The 27,859-nt window shown below is 35.6% G+C and overlaps 1 protein-coding gene across 4 annotated transcripts in view; it reads right to left on the minus strand.

The window, feature by feature from the left end:
- ELAVL2 (ELAV like RNA binding protein 2) overlaps nt 1–20,371 on the minus strand; it is a 165,176-nt gene extending 144,805 nt beyond the window's left edge. For all 4 annotated transcript variants that reach the window (XM_030919714.1, XM_030919709.1, XM_030919707.1 and 1 more), the window contains exons 1-2: nt 20,069–20,371; nt 19,695–19,792 (exon numbers count right to left, since the gene is read on the minus strand). In XM_030919714.1, the coding sequence (XP_030775574.1) occupies nt 19,695–19,721 (27 nt within the window). In that variant the 5' untranslated portion in view covers nt 19,722–19,792; nt 20,069–20,371. The remainder of the gene's footprint in view (nt 1–19,694; nt 19,793–20,068) is intronic.
- Between the last annotated feature and the right edge of the window lie 7,488 nt (nt 20,372–27,859).

Genomic DNA, 27,859 nt, shown 5'->3' on the forward strand with positions numbered 1-27,859 from the left:
CACCCTTGCTCCCTTCCCCCGGTTCTTCTCATTGCTCCTTCCACCCCCTAGCAAAGGGGTAAAGCCTTTTACTCCAAGGTGAGTGACTCCCAAGACTATTTTGCGAAAGATTCTTTACATTGCAAACACTTTCGTTGGGGACTGTGCCAGGGGCGGCAGTGAGCGGGATCTCAAACATCCTTTACTTTCTCTTTACATTGTGTCTTTAAACTCCTGTTCAAGGGGGAAAGACTGTAAAGTAAGAGAGCACACTCAACGAATATTCCCCCTGAATCCTGAGGTTGCTGTTTAAACTTAAAGACCCATGAGCTGTTCATTTAAATGTTCTTTTTAAAAATGTAACTAGTGTCGCGGTAAATCTTTGAGACCAGCTTCGGTTGGTTCTCCCTTCCCAGCCCCCCACCTACACACACACTTTTTTTTTTTTTTTCCTGGACCAATGTATGAGGTTCATTCTCCTTTAGATGATTTGCCTGCAGATATTCAGACTAAGATCTGTTGCACATGTCCCAGAGTGTCTAGGAAAATATATTTGCAGCCTCAGATCGACGATTATTTTGTGTAGACGCTCTCACAAATGTCCCCAGATTTCCCTCCCGTCTTTTACTCAATAGCAACTTTTAGGAGGATAGACTCACGTCTTTCCTGAGCATGCAAAGAGAAAATCTAGGCGACTAGGCGAGGGTGAAGGAAAAGACAAACAACAACAATAACAACAACAACAACAACAACAAAAAAACACCGGAGGTGAAAAAGGGCAAATCAGAGCCTCATGTCCTTTTCTTTCAGGGACACTAACAGCCTTCTTTAAGCTTCCCCCTGGAGCCGATACGTCTCATGCAAAATTAATACAAGCAATTAAAAATAGCAGTTTCCAAAGTTAAAGGAAACCATCTGTCTCAGCTGGTAGTAATCAGTCTTTTCTCCGGCCCCTTTACCGGGACCTCCGATGAAACGGTTTTTCTGCTTCCGATGCTCGGAGGCTCTTTCTTATATTGAAGATTTATGTTTCCACTTGTGTGCGATACACGTCTAATTTGAAATAATAAAGCCGGGCTGAGCAACCAGTCAATCAGAGCCATCCAGGGCGCTCGGCACGCCGCCCTGCCCCCCACCTCCCTCCGGTCTCTAACTCTTTCCCTCCTCCCCCTCACGCTCTCCTGGCCCTCCCCCTCCTCATTCCTCCCTCTTCGGCTCTCACACGCGCTCACACTTTTACCCCCACGTGTGTTCAGATCAAACCCTTGCCCCACAGAGCAAGTGCCGGCACCGGGCCACGGTGACAAAGGCGGAGTTTGTATCAGAAGAAGACTGAGGCCCGGGGAGACACAGCGGCTAGAGAAACAGCTGTCTTATCAGCCCGCTGCAGAGATGGAGATGGCTCGAGAGGTCCTCAACAGATAATCACTTGAATAGGTTTGCAATGCGCCAAACTTCACGCTTGATAAGGCCAACCCAATGTAGAGAGAAGCCCAGATCCTGCTCCATTCTGTTTTATCTGGGCTGTAAATTAAGAAATTGAAATTCAGGTGGCAGAGGCAGCAGTCTGCTGATAGACCGCTAAAGTAAACTGTCATTAAAATGCTTTCGGCAGGCAGAGGGGGCGCCTGGAATGTAATATTGTTTTTAAAAAAAAGTAGTGGGAGGGGGCAGTGAGAGAGAAGAAAAAGCCCACGGGGCTTAAAAATTATTTGGGGAAGGGAAGCTGTGAGAAGTGGAAAAGGGACACAGCATCTGGCCATGATTCCTAATCATAGCTACTATGAATAAACAATTTGAAAAGTACAGTATGGAGTTGTGTAAAGTTTGGTGTGCTAAGAGATCAAGGGACAATTTAAACCAGGCTGGTATTAAAGGGAATTCCGTCTTCATCTGAGCAGGGGTGAGGGGAAGTGGATATCAAATGGACTCTAAAGTTTTCCTATCGTTGTAAGAAAAGCAGATCAACCGGATACAGAGGAGTTACCATAAATTGAAGTTAACCTGTCCTTTTGGTTGCAGTGATAGGGCCACGGGAGAGATTCCAGGATGATTTTTATGATAGCCTAAGAAGTTGTCATCTACAGGAAAGAATCTGCTTACCTACTTACAGGAATAACAGTTATTTTTCAACTCCCTCCTCCCTTTACCCAGGTAATTACTATAGGATAATACAGGAAACAAAAAAAATCCCAGGTATGTACTCTAACACATACCTGATTCTTACCTCACACTTTGTAGCTACATTTTTCTGTCTGCTCTTTGGGATATGAGGTTTGAAATTTTATGCATTATTTAAATAGATGTTTTCACAAAGATTTAATATGTGTAATGATCAGCATATAGCCAGTGACATTGTTGTCTTGATTCACTAATGTCTTAGTGTTGTACCTTGTTCTTTGTGTCTTAAGTGAATTGCAGGTTCGTTGGTGTCCATTTATGAGGTGGATAGCAAGTATGAGAAGATACATGGCATTTTCCACAAGGGCATTTACATTTTAAGTCTTAGAAACATTTATAAAATTTACCTTCAGCTGACAACACATAGTTAATGCAGCTTTAGAAAATGAATCAATTTTTATTTTGTTTAACTTCAAAAATGTGACCAATGTCAGAATGCACTTAACTGGCAATATAAAGGCTTATATCACTTTAGGGTAAGGAAAAATAAAAAATGAATTTGTTGGAAAAAGTGATGAGAAAAATTTTAACATGCTGTCATAAATTTTAGCAACTATTAAACTACTTGAATTAAAAACGATTATAAACTTTGAAGTTGTTATTTGATTATTCATAGGGTAGTAAGCAAATAAATATAGGTCATGAAATCTCAAAGACATTTCTGTTGAATTGTTATATGCAAAAATCCTTCATATCTAACAAAAAATAGGTGTTTGGGTTTTTTTATTCTTTTAAATTTAAGTGTACAGATGAATTTGTGCTTTGTGTATCCTTTAATGAGAGAGAAATTTATGGTTATGTAAGCTAACTTTTCCTTTCCATACCATCATTTTCCAGAAAGTTATATTGGCTTAAATAATGGCTACTATATATGTATATTAACATATATTATTTTAATGAATTCCAGCATTTTAGGCAGTATTATATTATCTCCAATAATCTGATAACAAAGATATTTTTCTGATTGTTAGAAAACAGTTTGAATTACCAGCTTTAATAAGCCCCTTAAGCTATGATTTTTATTTTTTTCTTAATCAAATTGAAAATATGCACACAATGGACAGCTTAAACTATGCTTTAATACAGGTAAGACTTTTTTAAGATGTGAATTTGCATAAAGATGAAAAGATACAGTCACTAAGTTTGAAATGTGAAAAAAGATACTTTATAAATTTAAATTATAGCGTTTCAAAACTAAGATAATTTTAAGAAGTGACATTTTCATTATGAACATAAAATCTTTTAGCATGAAATTAGTATAAAAAAATCTTGTTTTTATATACTTTTTTGTCACAAAGCGAATGCTATATATGGTTTCTAAAGGCATAGCAATTCATTATAAATGATGAAAATAAAAAATAACCAAAAATGTAAAGTTAGTTTTTTAAAGGATTTTCAATTATTAATCCCCCTCTGTGAGAAATGGGATATTATATTTTTAAGGCAAACAATCTTCCTATGATGTATTAAGGCAAAAATGTTGGAAGCTTTTGAAATATCCAAAAGTCTTAATGCTTTTGTTTAATGACTGATTATAATTCTATTACCAAAAATATCACACATAACTAATTATGTCCTTCCAGATATAACATTTATCATCAGGTAAGAGTCAAAGGAGCAATTCATAATCCCTTCGTATTTCTAAATATTTTTCCTAATCTTTGACAAAAGGCCCATTTCAATTTGATTCAGCATCCTCTGAGTGCCTAGCATGTGCCAGAATAACAAAATTAGATTAAAGACAATAAATGCTTGAAGGAAATCGGATTATATTTTAGGAAATGATAGTAAATGGAAAATTTGAGAGGTTTAAATAACTCTGTTAATATGTTGTATAATACATATTCACAGTGTGTCTGGTTTATGTTGTTGTTATTTTTTATCCTTACAAATTTTTGCACAATATCACTTTTTAAATAATATAACTTGTCAAAAAATTACTCCTTTATGTAGGAATATCACAGAAGGGATATTATCCTTCTAGGAGCTACAGTTTTGCAAATTGCTAATGGCTTGGGTTTTAACTTCAGACACGTGGATTTGAACTTGATTTCACGGGGCCTTGGACAAGTTACTTTATTGCTTCTAAACCTTGATTTTCTAATCTATAAAATTGTGATAATAATGCCTAATTTAGAATCACTGTGAGGTTAGATGTAATCATGAGTATAAAATACTCAAAACTTCCTGGCATGGAGGAAGCGGTCAATATATGGTAACTACAATGATGAGAACAAAAATGGTAACTTATCACATTTATTTGATGGAGCCAGAATTAGAATTCCTGCCTTTGCATACTGTCTCTTAAATATTTTCATTAGCTCTCATTAATGTCCCAACTAATATATTTCATGATAAATATTATCTCACATTTCTAATTGCAACCAAGTTTAAAAGGCGCCAAAAGGCATAAAATCTTCTATCTGCCCTGTTATTTGACTTCAATATATTTCCCAATACAATTTCATGATTCACCCATAAAAAGTTGTGGGTATTCAAAAAGGAACTGAGTCTGAGATCCCATTTGACTGATATAATAAAAAAAAAACCTTAGATTTTTATCATACCTTTTATCACAAAAAGCTCAATGTACTTCTACATATTTATCACTGTAACCCCAGGAAGTAAAGAAGGACATAAATTATCTCTCATTTTCAGGGGGCATAACAGAGGCATTAGGAATTTAGGTAACATTTCTGAGGTTAATAGAAATAGTTTCCCCGGATGTCAGTCTTTCTGCAATCTGTTACTGTTTTTGGCATTAATTATGGCTATTCTTACTTTAGTTAGGCTCAAACGTTAGTGTTTGGCATTAAGTATAGCTTATAATTCAGTTAATTACTTGATGAAATAAAGTTGAGTCAAATATATACTATCACAGTCTAATCAAATTAAAATATTTTGATTTTATGTTGAGACACTTTTATTATTCAATTTTGTATATGCATACATTATTCTTATTTACAATTCTGTGTTAATTTCTAAGGCAAGATTTTAAAGGTTATTACTCATTTATGGCATTGAAAGGAACCAGTTCCAATCTACTTATCACTCACCTCTCCCTTGGCTCATTCTCCCATTTCCACATATATTTTTATAGGCTATTATCTTTATTCCATTTACATAGGCTAACAGTATTTTCTGCTCTAGTTTTCTATTTAGATTGTGCTTGAAAAATCTATCAAAATAAATATCTAAAGGAAAATAGAGGTAGATTATATAAAGGGCTTTTTATAATGGTTTTGTTTTGAATAAAACAAAAATGTATAACTAACATCCACTTGACATTATAAAACATAGAATATCAGAAGAATACTAAAACTTGCTTATGCTTTATAGTTTTGCAGTTCCCTCCTGGGCTTACACTGCTATGAATTGATATAGATGGAGCTATAGCTGTGTTCAGTGAGTAAGTGAAATGGAAGGAAATATTTTGCAGCCTGATAAAAGAATGAACCTTAAACTTTTAGAGATCTAAATTCATTGTAGGCAACAATAGAAAACAGACTTAATGTTTTTATTTTAAGCTTCAATAGGCATCTGTCTGCATCTTAAATGTATCATATAATTTAATAAAATTGATCCACTCAAGGTCAAGCCCAGTCATGTGACTGCCAGACTTCTATGAGCAAGTGTAATTAGCACCAAGAAGAAACACATATGCATGCACACAGAACAGCCAGTGCTGCTGTTTATTGCCATTTCACACTAACCCCTCTTAACTCTTCATGTTGATGTGATTAAGTAAAAAATCCATTTCTCTGATGGAGCACATGTATGTGCATTTTAAGGCTGAGGATACTGTTGTAATAGAAATAATATTCTATACCTTTGATCATTGTCATTCTAGTATGAGAAATTAGAGAATATGGTTGCTTGAAATGTCAGTTTTTGTGAACGTGAGTTGGAAGATGTAACATAAATGAATGGTGTTATAGACCGTTTAAGCTGTGTGAGTAACAAATAGACATTTCCTTGAATTACTTTGACACAATTTACTGTGAATTTTTTCCTCTAGATGGTATTTCTAGATTCCTTGTGCAAACAATAAAAAACTTTCTTTTATGTCAGTGCTTATTATTTTTATAGAGTCCTGATGTATTCTGAATACTAATATTTCTAGATGTAAAATGAATATGAAAAGATACATGTGTCTCCATATTAGTTATATCAAAAGGATATATGAAAGTTTGAGCCACTTTGTAAGGTTTGTATGAAAGAGGAAAATACTCATATATATTATAGTGTTCAGTCCTTGGTTTTAAAAGGTCTTTATATAAATCTACTCAATTGGGTATATGTGCATGCATGCGTGTGTGTGTGTGTGTGTGTGTGTGTGTGTGTGTGTGTGATTTAGAGCAAATAAAAGGAGGTTGAGAGGTGAAAATTACAGGAATTTGTTGGAGTATACCAGCCTGTCTATAGTAGAAGAAGTAGGCTACAAAGCATAGGAAATCAGGTTTGTGGGTATTGTGTTGTCACATTATGCTGGCTTGAAAGCCAGTAGAGGGAAGTACAGATATACAACTATTAGAAACAGGATACACCTATTGACAACTGTGAATTTTAGAAATGCCAAACAGAAAGATACCCAAAGGTAGAGGAATTAGAACCAACATATAAGCAGGGTTAAGAAACTTTCGTCAAAAATTCAAGACTCCTTGCAATGAGGTGGCAGAGTCAGACTATAATATATATAAGGAAAAGACTGACAGGTATAGAAGAAGGGTTCATGACACTGACAATAATGACAGTGTTTTGATGGCCAAAATATTTCCACCAGCACTGGGAAAGAGATAGGGTTCTCAGCATATGTTTCTGAGCCAACGAGCCCACAGACGAGCCCATGGAAGCTGTGAGGGAGAGAAACCAGGGACAAGAGCCTGTCAGGCTGGTGCTCTGCATAGCCCTGGACGCCTCTAAGATACCTTTGTGCCCAAGGGAGGGCTTTAGAAACACTGCTGGGAAAGCACGCACTGTGGCATTAAGCAAAGATCTCCAGATGTGGAGAAAGGGGACATGAGTCCTAGTATTATTTCTCCCACTAACTAGCTGATTCTCTTCAGAAAGTCACTCTGACTAAACTTCATGATTCCCGGGAGGAGACTAGATTAGTAATAATAATGTAAGCTAGGTGGCATTCTAATGCTCTACATGCATTAAATCAGTTAACCCTCACAAGAATCTTATCATTTTACAGATAAGAAAACTAAGGAAGTTAAGTAATTTGCCCAAGATAACACAGCTAGAAATTAACAGAGCTGGGATTTCACCCTAAACAGGCTGTTTCTAGGGCCCAAGTCCTTCCTTAGCCACTATTTATTAGAGTACCTCTAAGGTACTTCCAGATGTACAATTTTGTAATTTTAAAGAAATAAAACAGAAATTACAGATGACATAACACTTGCAAGAGAACAAAAGCCTACGGAAAATAGATATTACAATGAATATAAACAGATAAAGTTCTACTTTTTATTTCAGAAATAATCAGACTCCTATACCTTGCCGTGCTCTCTACTGCTGACAAATAGAAGAGAGAGAAAATTTATAGTTGGATGATTTGTTCCTTTAAAAAGATTCAGGTCAAATATAATAGGATTTTGAGAAATATTTTATATAAGATGTCCTTGGCTGTTCTAACCAGCGGGTAACATTGTTTTGCGGTTTAATTACTTAGCTTTTACATATTTTAAGATGTCTACTCCATAAACATATAGTAAACAGTTACAAAGCCATTAAAAAGGTAGTGTTTATTATGTAATGAAATGTGAAGATATTTATGAAAGATTATTAAGCATATTAAACATCATATAAAGGATGTTTACTAGAACACTAAACAGTGGCTATTTTGAGGTAATGGGAGTTGGATTTATAGTCACTTTTTTTCTTTACATTTTCTGCATTATTGGGTTTGTGAAAATTCTGAGCATGCATTCTTATTCATAAATCAGAAAAACAGGTAGTTTATTGTTTCAGAAAGAAAAAACTCTATAGCTCAAGCTTGAGGGCCTACAGCCACCAGGTGGGAACAGGCGCTAGATGCTGGATGGTAAGGACCAGTGACCTCTTAAAAGACAACTTAGATAACGAGAGAGGTCAGAATAACACCCTGTGAGCTTTATAGTTTATAAACACAATAACATTCACTTATTAAAACAAATTGAGATTTAATACACATGAAAAATAGATATGACAAAAATCTCAGAAATTGCTCTACCATTTTCTTAGACAACAATATCAGGTATAACTATCCTGTCCAATTAAAATTGCCTAATATTAATTATATACCATAAAATAAATTATTTCTTTCCCTTACTATCTGTATTATGGCCAAGGAATATTCTTCTTTTCAATGAATTAATCATTTCTTTTTCCCTATTAAATCTTTTCTCAAATTGCTCAAGAATCTCATAAAACGAACCTTCATTCCCAGCCAGCAAAACCCTTAAAGTGATTTGCTTATATTTCTATGGCATATAAGTAAGTGAAAACCATAATACAGTAAATAATTATAATGAGATTGAACAAAAACTGGCTTCCAGACAGGTACCATTAGTGAATTGCTATTTCAATGTTCTAAACAGTCACCTGAGTTAATTCAATTTTCATATTGTTTAATTTTTGTCTTTAAAATCACTCTTCAGAGAATGGAAAACTGGCTCAATATCTCAACTGTGACTGATGGCACAGTTTCTGAACATTCTTACTTACTTCGTTTTGCTATTTAGAAATATTCTAATACCATGACCAAGAATTTAACAACAGCTATCTAACAGGTATTATTTATCTTAAAAGGAATATTGTTATTAGATTTATGACATTGGTAGAACTGGAAAAGAAGGTACTAAGAAAAAATACAAAAATAACAAACTTATTTTTTAATATGATGTATTTTAATGTGTTGTTATAAGTTTTATAAACCACAGACATATATTAATTGTCAGATATGAATGACGACCATTTTGAAAAAAAACTTATTTGTCATATACAGAGGACATAAAGTGCCGCTGCCCTCACTCAGGCACTCATTTGACTCATGGTGCAGTCTTGAATAATTTTAAACCAAACATGACTGCGGCAATCAATTTTCGTCCAATTTATTGGGCATGAGTTAAAGCCAATTAAAAAACCATTTTTGGTGCAATTCAAGAGGAAAACTATATAAACCCATGAAAAACAAATTTCAGTCCTAGACATGAGTCATCACTATTCTAAATATTGGTGTCAGCCCCAAATCAAAAAGAACAAATCCTAAAATTGCACAGTCCACACTGGAAACTGCATTTATCAGCAATGATTTTACACAATTACTAATTTTTATAAGAAATTGACCTGAAAGGAAAATCATGCTCCTCTGACTCATATCTGAATAATTTTTACAATGAAATTAATAGGTAGTTTACAGCAGCTCCTTGAGTTTCTGAATTAAGAACTGAGGTAGAAAGTCATCTGTGACCTTTATATAAAGAAAGCAAAACATTTTACCTATAATTTTAAAGTATCTTTTACCTATTAGACCATGTCTTCTTTCACATGAATATAGTGGCTCTCTTTTAAGGCCATAAAATGAAACAATCCCTGTACGCTCCAGATATTCTTAGGGTAATCAAAGCAGCAAAATTGAAGCTTCTAGGTTGGAAATTACAGCTATAAAATACGGCCATACATTTTCAATCTGTATATTAAAAAGGCCTTTCAAGTTCACGGTTGTCTCGGTTAAAAGTATTCACGCAGACCTGAATTCTGGTTCTGCCTCTCCTGTGTCCTTGGTATATGACTTTGGGCAAGTTGCCCAACCTCTCTAAGCCTCAGCTTTCTCATTCTTAAAATGGGTATTAAAAATAACCTACCTTTTAGGTCTGTTGTGAGCATTAAGTGACTAAAGTATTTGTCAAGTACCTGGCACAGAGTGAATCTTCATTAGATGACAGAACTGGATAAAGGAAAACCCAGTGATTCTCACACATGGCTGTGCAACAACGCCTCAACCTACCTGTAAGGTTTTTTCTTTTCAAGTTCAGATGCTTCCCCTCTACCTCAAGATATTTCACTGTAACTCTGAGGTGTAATCTAAGCATATATGTGTATGAAAAGCTCCACAGGTGATTCTGATGAACAAGTGATTTAGAGCAAAAATCAGTACAGGTTTTTCAGTTGTGCAATTTGCATGGAGTTAAACAGTGGCTTGAACTATTTTGGTTCTGTTATCCCTGTGAGCAGATTAATTGGAAAAAAATGCCAATTTTATACTTTGTTTTATACTGAAAAAGATTTAACTAGGATATCTTTAAAAGATTTTATTTACATTCATATTGCTATGAGGTCACAGAATAAGTGTGATTTTCTACAACTTCCTGTTAGTAAAATGAAAGAACCTGTGAGATAACCCTGGGAAACTGTAGTCATTCCACTGGCATAGATATATTCTAGTGTTTGTTATGTTTGTTACTTCTATTTAATAAACATAGGCAGATAAGCCAAAATTACTTAATCAGTTTTTTCAGTTATATTTTCCTTTTGAGTTAGTTCATTTCTAACTGTGCTACTTCAAGTAAGCACTCTCCTCAATGATAGAGATCAGGTGGTGCCATGCTGTTAAGAAAAAAAAAACTACCAGGAAAATATACATGTTGGACTGACATGACCACCCCACAAGTTACTCACCATGATTGTTTAACAGAAACATGCGCATTTTCCTTAGGAGCCAATTTTAAATATCAACAGAAATCAGGACCCTCCTTAATATCTTCCCCTTAGTGGAGACTAATTTATTAGATGAACAACCTGTTTCCTTGGAAGGGAAAGAGATATGTCCTAGTAGATCTTGGGTATTAGCAATGTCAGTAAAGGTGGCAGTGTAAGCCTAGGTGAACAAAGGACAGTCAGGTCCTAAAAGTATCAAGAGAAGACGATAAGGAGGTGAGGAAACAAATCAGATAGTTTCCACCATTTGTTCCTAGGGCAAGTCTGGGTGCAGCTGGTACATTCTCAGACTTACGGCTTTTATAGACCTTCTTGGTAGGAAACCAGAGTGATTTATACCCTGGCATATCTCTATACTGGAATTCAGAGAAATTCCAATGCTGCTACACCACCAGACAGAGTTTTAAAGTTTCTAGACAACAAGACTATTGTTATACCCTCTCTGTGGATTTAAGAATGCAAACTGCATAGATTACCTTAGGGCTCATTGGGACCATACTTATTCTCTGGGGACTGCCTACCCTCGGGGTTTAGAAATGACTCTGCAATCTAAATGTAATTCAACATCATGTATTGGCAAGCTGTTGGTAGATCAAGGAGATGTTGGTCAAGATGTCGATGAGGGAGTTGGTATGCTCAGATTCTAGTTTTTAAACTTTTTGTGAATCACTGTGTTTCTATATATAAAGCGAATGATTGTGTTTGCTTGTTTTACTTTGTAGGGTTATTGTAAAGCTAAAAGAAAAGTAAATCTATGAACACTGGAAAAATTTTTTATTGGCATAAGAAATTAGAGGAAAATAATTTTTAATGTATATAACTTTCTAGTAAATTATACAAATGCCTGTTAGGAACATATTTCCTTTTTTAAACTTAAGTAAACTTTTTCTTTTTCAATATGATTCTTGAAAGTTTCAAAATCAACTCATCAGATAAGAACTCGATGTTAAAACTTCAAAAAGTGAAATTGCCTGACACTTGCTGAAATATCATGGAACACGAAAATGAAATCTATAGAAAATGCAGAACCTTCCATTTCCTTTTTTGTTTATGAATATAAGGTTTTATCTAAGTCTCGCCTGAGACAATTGGTTTCAAAAACGTGGCTCTTTGAAATTTCAGAAAGGAAAGAACCCCTTCAGAGTTTTTTGTTTAACCAGCAGAGAATTGCATTGTCACAGCTGGAAGTTGAAGAGCTGTTGACTCTGACATTTTTCTGTTCCCCTGAGTGAGAGTTCAAGGACCCTCTCTGTGCCATCAGGAGGACAGTCAGTAAAGGGGTCAGAAACATGTTCCAGTGCAACTCAACTTCAAGGCCACCCTAGAGGACTGGAGAACAGATCTCAGAGCCACTGTCACCCAAATGGTAGAGACAGTCTCCCTGTTGAGGAAACCCAGCCTCCATGAGAATCTACTTTCTGACTCATGGCCAGATCTCAAGGCTTATGTTACCTGAGGCACCCTTGATATTGGTCAGTCTCAGGAATTTGCTGTCCTTTTAGAATTTATCAATATATATCTCTTTTTTTTCACATATATAGGAAATTTCCTTTTCACTCAGAATGCATTTCTGGGTGCTTCTTAGTGGATACTAAATAGCTAACTTAACTCCATTTTGATTTTATAGAAAGAAAAGCAAACAAAAAGAATATTTCAGAATAGCTGTCACTGAAGCACTATTTATTGCATCCACTAGAGGACTCCTCTCAGAATAACTCAAAATCTCTCCCTTCTCATTCTCTATGGCCTCTGGCATTTGATGCTCAACTAACTCTTGAGTTGGGCCACTGGCTACATATCAGTGTTAGAATGAAAACATTCCCCCTACTTTAACACCTCCTGCTAGTTCAATAAAGCGATGTTTAAATAACTGAACTGGCTTCAATGAACTGTACTTGCCATTTTTTCCTGCTTCATAGCTAGATAAAATGGAGATAATTAGGAAGTGGATGAGCAGGTTTAATGAAAGCCAGTTTCTTTTGGTATACTCCTGAAGCAGCAATCATCATCTGTTTGGCTTTTGAAGAGCAACAATTATAATCACTTAAACCCCCAAGGGGAACAAAAATAGAATTTACATTAGCATATAAAATATACAGCTGGATTGGGCAAGCCTACAAAATTCTGGGGAAATCATTCTAATCTGAATGCTATTCAAACTCACAAGTAAAATGAGTTCAAGAGTATTTTACATACTTCCTTCCTATAAAATAATACTTATAACAATGTTGAGAGGATTTTCCTAAAAATGAACACAGGGAAATAAAAAATTGTTGCCAGGAGAGAATCCCAGAGGGAATAAGCTAAACTGTATTGTCAAGATATCAGAGAGCAAAATGCATAATGATATTCACACAAAGTACTAATCACTCTGAAGTGAAGGTTTTTTACAGTAAAACTACATGTGTTTAGGGGTTTAAGAAACAAATTTTGTTCTGATCACTGGTATAATTTACTTATAAATAAGGAAAATTTCAGATTAATAGTACTTCCCTTCTCCATTGCAGATGTGAAGGTAATACAAAGGAAAGTGAAATTGCTTAAGTTGATAATCTATTGTTGCAAAACAGAACTCTGTTTCCTATTTTAAAATATTTTCATATCATTTCTTCTCAAACAATCTCTTTCTTACACCCCTCTTTCTAACTGTAGCCCAGATCACAGGCAACCTCCCTCATCATTTACATTATTTAATTACATCTGCTTTTGTGTGCCTTTCACAGTTTACAAGATACTTTTTTTTTTTTTTTTGGTAGAGCATAGAAGAATGAAAATGAGGCCTTTGCTTTATCCATTATGCTACTAGCAACAAAACACTAACATAATCAATATATTAAAGGCTTTCCCGGCTGTGCACATTTGTCAAAGGCAGTGTATCTGAGAAATTACACTAATGAATCTTGAACAACTCAGCATCCTACACAGAAAACTTGTTCTCTCTCATTATAAGTACATATCAATATGTAAAGACAAGAAAAATATATACTTCATCTTTCTATATATTTATTTGAAGAGCCACTGTTACATTTCTTTAAAATGGAAAAAAAAGTCAGTAAGCAAAATTCCGCCACCATTGAGAAGCCTTCCTGAACACCACACTAAAGCCAACCACAGGCATGTTAGCGATAGCTTCTTCTGTGCTCCTAAAAACACTTTTTACATATCTCTGATACCAATTATCTCACTACGTTATAACCATCTGTTGACATCTCTATCTCTTACACAGAGTATGCATTTCTTGACAGCACAGCCATCTTCTCCAGCCAAATATTATCAGGTTCTAGCACCGTGCCTAACCCAGTAAGCATGTAATAATGTCTGTTGAGTGAAGTGTATCATTCACTGCATTCTAAGACATCAAAATGTGGTATTCATGGTAGGAATCAAAGTTATATATTAAATATCATCTCTACAACAGTATAAGATTTAATGATAAATTAAGCACTGAGAAATTAGAAATTCAGAAGTCTAGATTTCTGTAGCAATCTTAGCTCTAATTATCTTTAACAAAGGATCATGGTAGTATTTTAGATTTTGTTAAATATTTATAATGTTAATCAGCTCTTTAAATTACCTATCCCATAGTTAATTATTTTTACTGAAAACACTTGAAAAGCTGAGTTCTTAGTTCTTAATGGTAATGACCTCAGGTTTCATTAACTTTATAATCTCTATTTTTAAAAAATTAAAAGCATTAACACTGCCTTCTCAGGTTTTGTCAATGTCTGTCAAGTGAGGCGGTATCTAGCTTGTGTTACTCTGCCCTTTCTGTAATGCTCTGAGAGGCTTTGAAAATCTACAACATGTAACTTTACTTTGAACACAAAATGTGAGGATTTTATATTCAAAAGGATTTACAGGGATAATTGTGGTGCATAGCTTGAAGGATTCCAGGACCTATGCAGGAACTTCCTTAAGATCCTTTCTTTTTTTCTTACTTTTAACATAATTCACATTTTTCCTACCAGTTTTCCAAGTGAAATTATCATTTTGTACAGTTATGACAAAGCAATAATGGAGAGGTAGAAGAAAATAGACTCCAGAAGACCTATCCTAAAATATTCCTGATTTGTAGTTAGTAATAGTTAATATTCTTATCATTAGATAAAATTATGTTTTGAGGAATTAATTATACCATAAATTTAAAACTGAACAATAACTTCCCCTTTTAGCTTCATATTGCTATAACCATAACTTTTATATGTATACTTACATATATTCATCATTTATATAGACAGATTTGTGCATTAATGAATTTGAATGGAAAGAAAAATTGTATAGATGGTTGTATGATTTTAGTACATAATCATGTAATATAAATTTCCACATCAAGGGATGAAACAGAAAATTATATGAACATTTTATTAGCTATTAAAGAAACTTGGCCTGAATTTTATTTAAAATTAGACCAGTAACTAAATTAGTTTTGAGAGGGGTAAAAATTAAGGGGTTTTTCCAAGATCAAAGTGAAATAGAGTGGTTGAATGCTAGAATACTGTGGGGTTGAAATGCTCAAACCTCATAATTCTCCCCTTTATAACCTGGTTCTTAAAATTCCAAAATTATCTGACTTAAAAAAAATCTACTAGTACTCTCACAGTAATGAGGTTTAAACATGATTAATTTGGATGGTTTCACTTTATAAAAAATTGAAACTTACAAAATGGATGTATCAATTTTTTTAAGTCATTCACTTAACAAGATCATTAATTCAAATACTCTTTTAACGTGTGAGCGCTCTGCATTTAAAAATAAAAGTAAGGCAATTTTTAAAAAAAGATTTACACAAAACAACTCAGGAGCCCATTTATTGCATATAGTGCAGATAGAGTTATTCTGAGTGCTCTCATTTCTTCTCAGGTGAAAAGTGAAATATTGAGCAGGTTTCTTTTGAATGTCAATGATGTCCTTAAACATATTTCATTGTTACTTAAAGAGGCTTGAATGAATTACCTTGATAAAAATCTTACAATCTCTACTCCACATCTAAGCTAATAAACAAACCCAAGAATAGGCAATATTTATGTCCCAATCTCTCAAGTCCAAAGATTTTATAAATAAAAAAGATTAAATTTAGAGCATTTTGATGGGAAAGGATGTTTTCTCTGTATTTATTAGAGAGTCTATCATCTTTAATATTTAAAAAGGAATCATATAGTAGGGCCCTACTTAAAACTTTATTTTCTGTATCACTTACATGTTTCTTTAGTTCACAAAATGAGGGCAGTTTAAAAAATCCCCCTTAATCACTGTGATTAGAAGTTAATTGATTAAGTATATTAAAGTAAACTCTAGCTTAGAAAATACATATTATCATAAAAATATCAAATGATTTGCTACCTATAAAAATCATAAGATTTTATTACATTACCAAATGTAAGTGTAGTCAAAATTTTAAAAGTCTTGAAAATGAAAAATTAAATCCCATTTTAGTCATTAAAATTTTTTAAATCACTCTGCTTATTTAAGTTCCTTTTTAAGGAAAATTGGGTACAGTTAGGTCTTCCTTTTATTTAGTAGGTATTTTTGCTATTTATTTTAAAATACTTTTGTCACTATAACTGAGTTAATCTTTCTCTCCTTTTGTTTTTGGAATAGAATCAAGAATATAATAAATTCTCCATAATTAATGTCGCAAAAGAGAAATAACCAGACAAACCAGACTAATTTATCCAAACCCAATTTGGGTACAGTTAAAAATATTTGAGAGAAACTTTTTTCTTCAAAAATATTGTATTGCAAAAGTGCCAAGATTGACAGGCAATTCCTACCCTCAGAATTTGTGGCAATTACATGAGCTTTATGTGGAAGGCCTTTTAAAATCTTATCTTTCTATTATTTGATTGTCATTTTGTTTGACTTTGGATCCAACTTTGGAGTTAGATTTTTGATTCATATCCTCACTTTATGGTTCATGAGCTGTCTTACTTTAGGTACTCAGTTTCTAGGTGAAATAAAAGCTACCACCTAAAGTGTTCTGAAGATTAGCTGAGATATTGCATATAAGGCACTTACATATATGATTAAATCCATCACTGAGTCATAGCAGGTAGACAACACATGTTAACTATTAAGAGTCATAGCAGGTAGACAACACATGTTAACTATTAAAAGTTCTTTGAGATTTTAGATTGTATATTTGACATAGGATACATACTACATTTAATACCAATTAGAAACAATAAACGAAGATTATTTTTGCATTTTTAAAATTATAATGTCACTTCAGCCATTCTTTTTTGCCTTTATGCTTGCAGGTACATTGCATGCCCTGGATATGGTACAAAGGGCAAAACCTGCAATGTACCATTAGATAACCTGGCTGCCATTCACCGCCACTTCGTACATCTCACTTTTCTCCTTTATGCATGAATACATTTTCACTTAAAGTGAGTCACTGTTATTGGAAGCAATGACTTTCTATGAGAGTATTGCTCAGTTGAAAACACTTAAGAATTTTGTGCTTATGAACATTATAGCTTTCTGCTATTTGTTAAACTTATTCTAATAAACTGAGTTTCAAGAAAAATATCAGAACATGACCACTGTATTTCCAATGTGCCAATAACATAAATAGAACATTCATAATTTTGGTATAAAAGCAATTATACTGAAAATAAAAATGTTCATATTTTGTAGAAAAAAATTGGTAATTGTACTTTTATATTTTAAATTTCCATATTAAGAATATTTAGCAAACCTAAAATTGGCACAGAATTATGGTGAGGAAAGTATGAGGAATATATAGCATTAAATATATAGCATTAAAAAGTCTAAATATTTTAAAGACAGTTAAACTACATGCACTATTAATTATTTAGAAGATAATTTTCAATTACCTAGCTTATTTTAAATAATAATTTTTAATGAATTACTTCAACTAAAACAGTATTTTCAGTGTTTAGGTAAAAACTAAGTAAATCTGATGGCTTCTTTGAGATTATCATTAAAGTAACTGAATAAAATTGTTTTTCTCCACATGTCAAAGTAATTTAATTTTACATATATACAGGACATATATTTACTTATAAATATCTATACATCAGTAGTAGATAATGAATTCTTACTTTGTTTAGCACTGTATATATATAGTTCAAGGTGTTTATTTTAAAATCCCAGTTAGTATAGTTCAGAATTATAAAATTAAATCCTATGATAGTTGAGTAATATGATCTAAAATTAATTATATAGTTAAGAACATTGCTAGCTGATTGCCTGTGGTCTAAGGATATCAGTGGGTAGAAAAAGCAAATTTCTCAACTGAAATTCTTGCTAATACAAAGATATAAAATACTATACTCTAAACTCTTCTTTTTTCACAAATTTTACTGAATTGATTCCTCTTGTACCAACAAATTAGTAGTTTAACCATTTTGGTGTTTTAGCTCTCAAAAACTGTTTTAAGGATGGTTATTGCCAACAGCTAGACTAAAATCAATAGTGATGACTTTGGAAGCCGACTGCATAAGGTATCACTTTCCTGTGGTAGTTACTGTTGAACTACAGTAACTTCATGTAGAATAGGCAAAAAATAAGTCAGTTGTTAAAATAAGTTATTAAAATATATGCCCACTAAAATACATTAAGCTGTATTGCAATACAATCATTTTTAAAGTTATTTTCTGTGTTTCCTATGATCATGGGAAGTTTACAATTTAAAAATATTTCACAATAGGGCTTGAGAAATGCAGGCACATGCAATTATATCTACACATACATAAATGAAAATTAAGAATGGACTCAACAAAACAATTCCTTTCAGTGGGTATTTCTTTTTCCATCCCATCCTTCAAATGAGAAAACTTAGATGGCCTTGCCTCATCAGAGAATGCTCAGGTCCATTCCAATACAGGGCATCCCAGTTCTCTCCATGGCAACAGCCCTGGATAAGTTAAAAGGCAACTGAAAGTTTTTAAGACTACTAAGCATTATTAATCCTTTTTTAAAAGTGCAGAACAGGCCAAACAATGTAGAATTCTCCAGAGCAAAGGTTGTCTTTTACCAAACTTGGAATTGTTTACATTATCACAAATACTGTGTTGGATACCTATTCTTGGAAAATGAATGAGATAAAGGGGCAAAACACGGAAGTCCATCCCTGGAATATACCTCCTATTAAAGACAAAAAGGATTAGGAACGGATGCTGAAGAAGGACTCTTAAATGAATCTGTACACTTTAAAAAGTGGGATGAATGGGAAGAGGGAGGAGAGGAAAGGGCAGTGGGAAGAAGGGTTAATAAGCAATTCCTTTCTCTAGCCTCAAACCTTTTAAGACCACAACTTTGCAAATGTATTATTTCATCATCATTTAGTATTTAAAATTTGTCTAAGAATAATGACTTCAAATGTTGCTACCTGAGGAAGTGTGAGGAAGAATGGTCTAACTGCAGGAGAGGACACAGAGATAGTTGTAGTGGCTGAGGATGACCCCATTGTTTCTTTTCTTCTTCAGGATTTTGATCAGGAATGACCCAGCTAATGTGCCGAGTTCAGGAAGTCAGAGCTGCAAAGTTCTTTTGAAACCAGACAATAACCTAGTACCCTTCGCCTTCCTTCCCTGCACCTCTCCCCTGCTGACTGCCAACTCTCACCCACTTTACCTATGACCATCCCAAGAGTATCAAACATAAATACAGAACTTGTCCACTGGCCATAGTAGAGAGAAAAACAAAATTAGCACTACTGGTTTGTACGGGTTTCTTTTTGTTGTTGTTTAACCACCCCCTCCTCCCAGCCCCCAACCCTTTGTGTGTGAGGATTCCCCTTCAAACCACCCACAGACCCAGCAGACGAGAAGAAATGGTAATTTTCGGTTTAAAAGTTCACTTACCACGGCAACCTCATATTGCTTTGTCATGCTTTTTGCACTTAAATTTTCAAAACTGCTTGTGCTGGGCGCAGAACTGGGAAGGCAGGGCTAAAGTATCTCTAGTAATCACAACAAAAAGAGAGAACATTCACTAATCAGAATTACATTTAAATGCACAATCAAACCCCAGAGCAAGAAGCACGGTTCAGAACACACCGGGGAGGGGGTGGGGGTGGAAAAAGACAAACTAACAAAACAAAAGGTAAAGGGGAGAGTTGAGTGGTTGGAGGGGAAATTGATCCAAGCCGCCTTTTGACCGTGGACTGGCTTAAAACCACCACCACCACCACCCCCGCCCCCAGCACCCCCGCGATTACCCGAGTGACTGCACTTGCCTCCAGCCAGCTCAACTGCAGGAGAGGAAATCCCCATCTAAGTTCACTAGCCCTGCCACAGTCTTCCACTGCCTGATGGGTTCCTCCAAGAAAATACTTCCAGAGGCATTCATCCACTTCAGGTCTGGGGTTGGCTGCTGCAGCCGAGGCTGCTTCGAGCAGCTGCTAGGATCGTTGCCGTCTCGTTCCTGCCTCTTTCGAGCTGCACAATAGCCTCGGCTGGGTGCACCTCATTAAGCCAGCCGAGAGCCCCAAGAGCAGGGCAAGCAGTGTGACAGCGCTACCTCTTTGTAATGACTGTATGATGGATGCAACCGAAGGGTGGGGTCTGGGTGGGTCAACACTGTTAAAGACTGTATGTATCATTCTGTCCGTCCTCCAGGAGAGGGAAGCCCCCTGCCCTCCCCTCAGGTCTCGGGGTCTCTCTCTCTCTCTTCTCTTCACCCCCACCTCTCGTCTCTGTCCCCTGTCACTCGCGCGCGCACACACACACACACTTTCCTCCCTCTTCCCCCACCTCCCTATGCCATTTTCTGCAGTCAGCGTTCAAAAAAGTACGAAAACCATCGGGTAATTTCCAACTGAACCGATTACGGACGGCGAATTTATCCAAACACTTAAGGAAGAAGATCCTAAAATCGAAAAACGAAGGCGGAAGGGGCGAGAAGAACGGGGTGGAGTTGGGTGGAGGAGCGAGCGGGACGTTAACTGGCCAATAGTTTGCAACTGCCGGTCAACTCGCGTAGCCGACTCAGCGCTGCTGGCTAGGCGCGGGACGCCGCCTGCACGTGCGCCGTGCTCCTCCCAGTGCCCGGGACGGTGTCGGGGGCGGGCTGCACCGTGAGAAGAGCAAAATAAAACCAGCCCTAGAGGCGCCGGCTGGGGCCGAGATTGCAGGAGTAAGTTCTGCATCCAGGCAGCGCGCAGCCAGTTGGGGAAGAACTCTGCAACCAGACCGAAAGAAAATCCGACCCACCCGGAAGGGCTGCCAGGGAGTGTCAGGGTCGGAGACTCTCTAGTCGGGCGAGGGCTCCTTCCCCCGGCCATTGGGTCCGCGTTTGGATCAACACCCCCGTCCCGCTTCAGAGCGTCGGCCCCACAGGTGCGCAGCTTAGTCACCACGTTGGGGACTAGACCCCCGCCTCTCTCTCTCTTCCCTTTCTCTCCGGACCCGACATCCTCTTCACGTCTCACTCCATTCTTCACGTCACTCCATCTCTTCACGTCTCACGTCTCCAGTCTCTTCACGTCTCACTCCATCTCTTCACGTCTCACGTCTCCAGTCTTGCCTGTGCTGGCCATGCTGCCCCAGGGAGGCAAAACAAAAAACAAAAACAACAACAAAAAATTCTCTGCTTCCCCCCCCCCCTTTAAGGGGAGCCTTGGATCTTTGTTTCACTGCCACCCCACTGACACCACCCAATTGACATTTTACCTCCTTTCAGTTTTGTTGATGGTCCCAAGAACCTAGTTCACAGGCACTGGTTTTTCTGCTATAGGAAAGGCTTACAGAAAGATTTTTATTTCCCTATGTGGACAAGTATACTTATTTTACGTTCAGCCTCCCATTTCCAACTTAACTATGATGCTGTACGCTCTTCATGTGGCTACAGAGCACTTTCCAGACATCCTGAGCGATTTCTTCAGAACCGCGTGGATGCTATTTATTTATGTTTATTAGAGTTTATGGAGCACCACTTCTCTGACTCTGTGCAATAGACTTCTATGTTTTTATCATTCATGTCTTATAGCAGTAAGAGAAAGCAAGAAGCATAGAGAAAACAGGGTATTTATGTCTAATGAAGCATCTCTCCCTTTTTATGTCGGCCATTTATTAATCAGTTAAAATTTGTGTAGGTTGTGCAGCCTGCTCTAGGCCATGGGATAGCACTAAAGATTTTATGCCACTCCTCAAAGAGCTTCTGATCCATGGGGAAGGCAAAAGAACCTTTAGCTCTTAATTGCTTCTAACAAGAAACCACTTTTAATAGATGGGAAGGAGAGACCTTGTCAGAAAGCTTTCAGCAAAGGAAAGGAACACTGTGGTGTTGACCTCAGTGGTTCTTTCAGGTCATAAACCTGCAAGGCCTCAGAAGTCTCCTCTCATTTATTTATTTATTTTTTAACCAATTGCTTTCCCCACCTTTTTACAATTGTGTGTTTTAAAGGTAGTACCAGACTTCTGTTCGCATATTTCCTACCATTAAATATAAAGGAAAGGGTAGGGGGCAAGAGAAGGCCAGTTGGAATTAGTGAGAAATCTAAATTAATTGACTAATTAATTAATTTACTAGCAGTAACACCAACTTAAGCTTGCCTAAAAGAAGTCCTTAGTGATATGACTTAATGAGTAAAAATAAGAATTACAGATAATTGTATATGATGTATAATTGTATGAAATTAGCAAAATAATTGTTTTTATGTAAATAGTTCTTTGTAAGAGCATCTGAAAACTGTTCAAACATTTCCTCTTACATTGTATTAGTAATAAACTTGCATAATGAAAAAGATAAGTATAAAATAGTTGGGAGTGGAGATAGTTAATTGATTTTGTAGTATGTTATTGTAATCATAACAAAAGTTTATTATTAAAGTTCTCCATTTCTTTAAAACCTAGATGGGCAAGATACTAAATACTTTTTCTTGGAATATGTCATCTTGATTGAAAACTACTAGGATATTTTTGAAAAAATAGCTCATTAGCTGGCCGGGTAAGTTTGTTTGTTTACAATGGACTTTTCAATGATGGTGGTAGGCATCCTGGAAGATAGCCACTTTACTAAGTTCATTTTTCTCTGTTCTTGTCTGCTTTTCTAACCTTGAACTTTATTTAGTCAGGGAAAATGGAAGGAATGGGAATGCTAACTAATGGAAGAAAGATATTTTCTTTGAACTTTGAAAAACAGACTTAAGTAATTGAACCATAAATTTAGAAACTGGGCTTTCACCAAATGAAAATTTTAAGATGTATAAAAACAGCTCCCATAAGTTTATGCACCAAATGTATTAACCTTGTGATATATAAGATTGCACCTGGGAAAAGTTAACACCATTGGAGATTATTAAGACTTACCAACTCACTCAGCTTTAATAAGGAGAACTTGAGCCAAGTGTGGAACACAGTTGTACCGAATTGGCCAGAATTATACAGTTAAATGTAAATACATTTTTTTCTGGGAGGTAAAGATATTAAGCCCCCAAAACATTTTAGATATGTATTTTAAAAACTACTGTCCTGCAAAAATGTTTGTCCTACCAAAAGTTTCTAGCCTCCTCCCTAATAACCTATATGACAGTGTTGGTACCACTTGGAAAATATGTTTAATATCTGAACAAGGTAATATGTTCTATTTCCTATTTTTGTTAATAGGATTATAGATGTGATGTATTTCAGGCTCTGCATTATCTATGGCAGGAAAAAATTGAGGGCAAAAGAGTTTCTTTGGCATACATCAAGGACTACATTGCAATCAATACAAGCAAACCAAGTCTGGAAAATATATAAGCTAGGTATTAAATAAGTAATTCACTGTCTATAAATCTCCTACTAGTGGGTGAATGTTGAAAGTCATATAAGGGCTTCAGTGACTAATGGAATACAGTTGTTCATCCCAAGCGACCTTGGCTGTCCTTTTAGAAACTTCTCAAGTTCTGCTACATGTAAGAACAAGATCATGTCTAAGAATTCAGTAAGGATTTTAAAGATCGTCTTGCATGCTACCTTTGAAAAGCAAGTTCAATACTTAGTCTTTCAGAAAGCATTTGTTTGCATGCTGTTAAGATTTCTTTACCCAAGTTAGACAGCAGAGTTTCTAGAGTCATATAGAAATTGGTTCCAATGCTTATAAACTGGGTGACTTGTACAATTCTCTTAATTACTCTGGATCACACCTCCTTCTTTAGTAAAATTAAAAGAACAAGGACCAGCTCCTACAGTTGTGATGATTTAATGATACAAAGTGTAAAAACATACTGCCTAGTAAAATGTCAGTCCCATTGAGATAGATATTGTAATTTGCCTCACTGGATGTGAATTCTTAACCTCCTCCCTCCTTGTCTTTTTCTAACTTAGAGACTGGAAATGTGAATATTTCATTTCCCAGTTTTCTTTGCATCTAGTAGTGGCTGTTTGACATAGTTATGGCAAACTAAATGTAAATACGGCTGGGGGTGGTGGCTGATGCCTGTAATCCCAGCATTTTGGGAGGCTGAGGTGGGCAGATCACCTGAGGTCAGGAGTTCAAGACCAACCTGGCCAACATAGCAAAAACTCATCTCTACTAAAAAATACAAAAATTAGCCGGACATGGTGGTGTGTACCTGTAATCCCAGCTACTTGGGAGGCTGAGAAAGGAGAATTGCTTGAACCCAGGAGGCAGAGGTTGTAATGTGCTGAGATCGCACCACTGCACCCCAGCCCAGGCAACAGAGTGAGACTCTGTCTCAAAGAAAGAAAAAATGTAAATACATATTTGCTGAGGAACCTTCTGAAAATGCTTTTGTTTTCCTGATTAAAGACTAATAGTGACAACTGCCACCACTTTTTGCTGCATTTGTCCTACCTGCTTCTTCCTATGTGGTATATGTGATATCTGGAGTAGAGCAACCATCTTGCAGTTATGAACCAGTTGAAGACCAATCTCTGAAAGATGGTGAAGGAAGATAGGAAGAACCCGGGTTTCTGATAGCAAACTTGACTTGCTCAATTAGTCCTGGACTGTTGACCTTAAGACATCTTGTTGTATACGAAAAAATAAACTGCTCTTTAGTTAAGCCATAGTTAGCTGAATGTTCCAAATATTATGATACTGACATATCTGCCATGATTGTTGGGGTTTTCTGCTTTTAAATAAAATCTGCCTTGATTATATGACCCTGAATGTCAGTCATTTTGAAGAATTTCAGATAAAAAAACTCTTCTGAGACTCTGCCCATGCACCTATGACTAGGTCACCACTTTGAGTTTGGATGATCTGCTCAAATTGTTTAACCTGGAGTGGGTTTGTAAGGACTTTTTTTTTTTTTTTTAAAGTCCCACAACTGACAATTCTTTCTGAGGAAGTCTCATAATTGTACTAAAAGAGAATGAACCTAACATTTATATTGTCTAAATATCTTTTATCTTTCCTTTCATAATGTATTTTTGCTTTTGTTTTCAAATAAACATACTGGGATGTATTTATTTTGAATATATTGAAATATTTAGAATATTCACTTTGGAAAACGATACTTATTTAGTTGATGATCCTAGTTTGCTGCCATAGCTCCATACATTTTTTTTTTTTTTGGCAACACAAGGTCTTGCTCTGTTGCTCAAACTAGAGTGCAATGGTGCGATCATAACTCACTGTAACCCCAGACTCCTGGCCTCAATCTATCGTCCATTCTCAGCCTCCCAAAGTGCTGGGATTATAGGCATGACCCACCGCAACTGGTTTCTACACAATTTAAAATGTCTTCTTTAGGAGTCATGTTTACAATGGGAATCACAATTTAGGAGAATGTCAGCAATGTGGCAATAGTATGTTCTCTGAAGATTGGATTTAATCTAGGATAATACCTAAAACGTTGTTCAGAATCAAATCAAGTAAATTAAGTGAGCAATCACTTAAAAACTGGATACTACAGGATTTTTCATTGCTGTTACAAAAAAGTAGGTATATATGCAAAATAGTAAGACCTAAAACATGTCTAAAATGTATTATAGCAAGGATGGCATCCTTCACATAAAGATATATCTTCCTAAGGGACTGCTTTGGAGGCCCACACACTTGGTCACATGTGTTAGCTAAACACGTCAGTCTCATAGCTATTTTCAGTTTAATTTCTTTGAATAAACCAGATGTTTCCTTTTCACCTTTCCCCTTCCATTCTGTCATAAGTTTCTTATTCTGAAACAGACTCAGTGTTCAATTGATGCAAAGCTATTTTTGTAGTACTATCACTTTAGTTGATTTAAAAAAAATGTACAAGTAGCAAGACAGAATAGTGCCACGGACACGATAGTAAGACTGAATCAAACCGAATTTTATTTGAGCTCCAACCTTACTACTTACTAGCTGTGTGATTTGAGTGTGTATTTAATCATTTCAGTCTGTTTTGTATCTGTAAAATGAATATAAAAATAGTATGTCTCTTAGAGAGTTATCATGAATATTAAGTAGGATAATAAACATGGGGTTTGTGTATAATGCTGTGCATATAGTAAGTGATTAATAAGCATTACTTATGATAATACTATGTTAGGCAAATAGCAAGGTCTTTGAAATACGTAAAATGAAAAGAATATTAGGCCATTTATAGGCGTTACTACCAGTAACTGCAAATCTAAAAATAATTTAGCTAATTATGAGTTAATCATGGATAGTTAACATAGGCTGATCTATCATTTTGTTTGATGCAGTGGAAAAAATTTTGTCTTAAAATAAATAGGCCTAGTTCCAGTGTGTTCCAGTGTGTGATAATAGGTAAATCTCTGCCCATCTAAGTCTCATTTTCCACAGTATAATGTAACTAATGACCATTTTCCCAGGGAAATGTTCTTAAAAAATAGGTAAGAACCTGGTAATTACTTCTCTCTCTCTCATTAATAAAGAATAGAAACCCGGATGTATTTTCTAAGAACCAGGAAATCACAATTAACTTTGAGTTTACGAAAGATCTCCAGAGATATTTCATTACTTGGAGAACTAAGATCAGAGTAGAAGGTAGATTACTATTGATTTAGGTCATATATGTTTATGACACATCAAACAGATGATTAGAAAAAAAATTACTATTTTGGTGCAAGTTACTCAACTCCTCTGAGCCTGTTACTTCATCTGTGTAATGAGTAAGTAGACTATGAATGTAGCTTTCAGTTTTTCGATTATTTCTAGTTAATTTGTTTCTAGTTAATTTTAACAAAATATGAAAGACAATTTTCTCATTTGATTCAACAAGACCTTCCCCTACTCACCTAATTGTATTAATCATGGAGGGGGATAGAATGTAGGCATGGGGAGAGAGGAAGTAAAATCATTCAGTGGTTTCTGATTGATTAGAGTTGATTATGTGTTTAAGGTAGAATATTAAAAAGAATTTTTTTTCAGGAAAAAGGGAAAGTCTTAAGTCTTCTAAAAAGTATTTAGATCTTTTAAATTTCATATTTTACTAGGGGAGAAATATATCATGAATAATATGTGTTAAGCTATGTCAGAAATAAAACACTTAGAAATAAAATTATGTATGTTAGTTTTTTTCTTTTTGTAAGAGACAGGGTCTCTGTTGCCCAGGCTGGAGTGCATTGGTGACGTTATAGCCCCCTACAGCTTTGACCTCCTGGGCTCAGCTAATCCTCTCACCTTAGCCTCCCAAGTAGCATGCCATCATACCTGGCTAATTGTTTTTAATTTTTTTGTAGAGAAATACAAAAGTGCTCATCCTCCTGCCTCAACCTTCTGTCTTGGCCTCTGAAAGTTCTCGGATTACAGGTGTGAACCATGGAACACAGCCTTATATGTTAAATTTTAATTTAATTTTTTTTACATAGAGTAGAAGACTCTATTGTAGACCAATGCTTCTTGAAGTGTGATCCACAGCCGTCACCATCGTCACCTGGGAAATTGTTAGAAATGCACATTATTGGGCTTCATGCAAGACTTACTAAATAAGAAACTCAGGTAGACCCATCAACCTATGTTTTATTAATAGCAAGCCCTTCAGGTTATTCTGATGCAAGCTAAGATTTGAAAACCACTGCTGTAGGCTTGAACAAAGGAGTACGTCCTTTGTAACTGAGATTGCAGTTTC

Source organism: Rhinopithecus roxellana, chromosome 16 (assembly GCF_007565055.1).
Source record: "Rhinopithecus roxellana isolate Shanxi Qingling chromosome 16, ASM756505v1, whole genome shotgun sequence".
NCBI lineage: Eukaryota > Metazoa > Chordata > Mammalia > Primates > Cercopithecidae > Rhinopithecus > Rhinopithecus roxellana.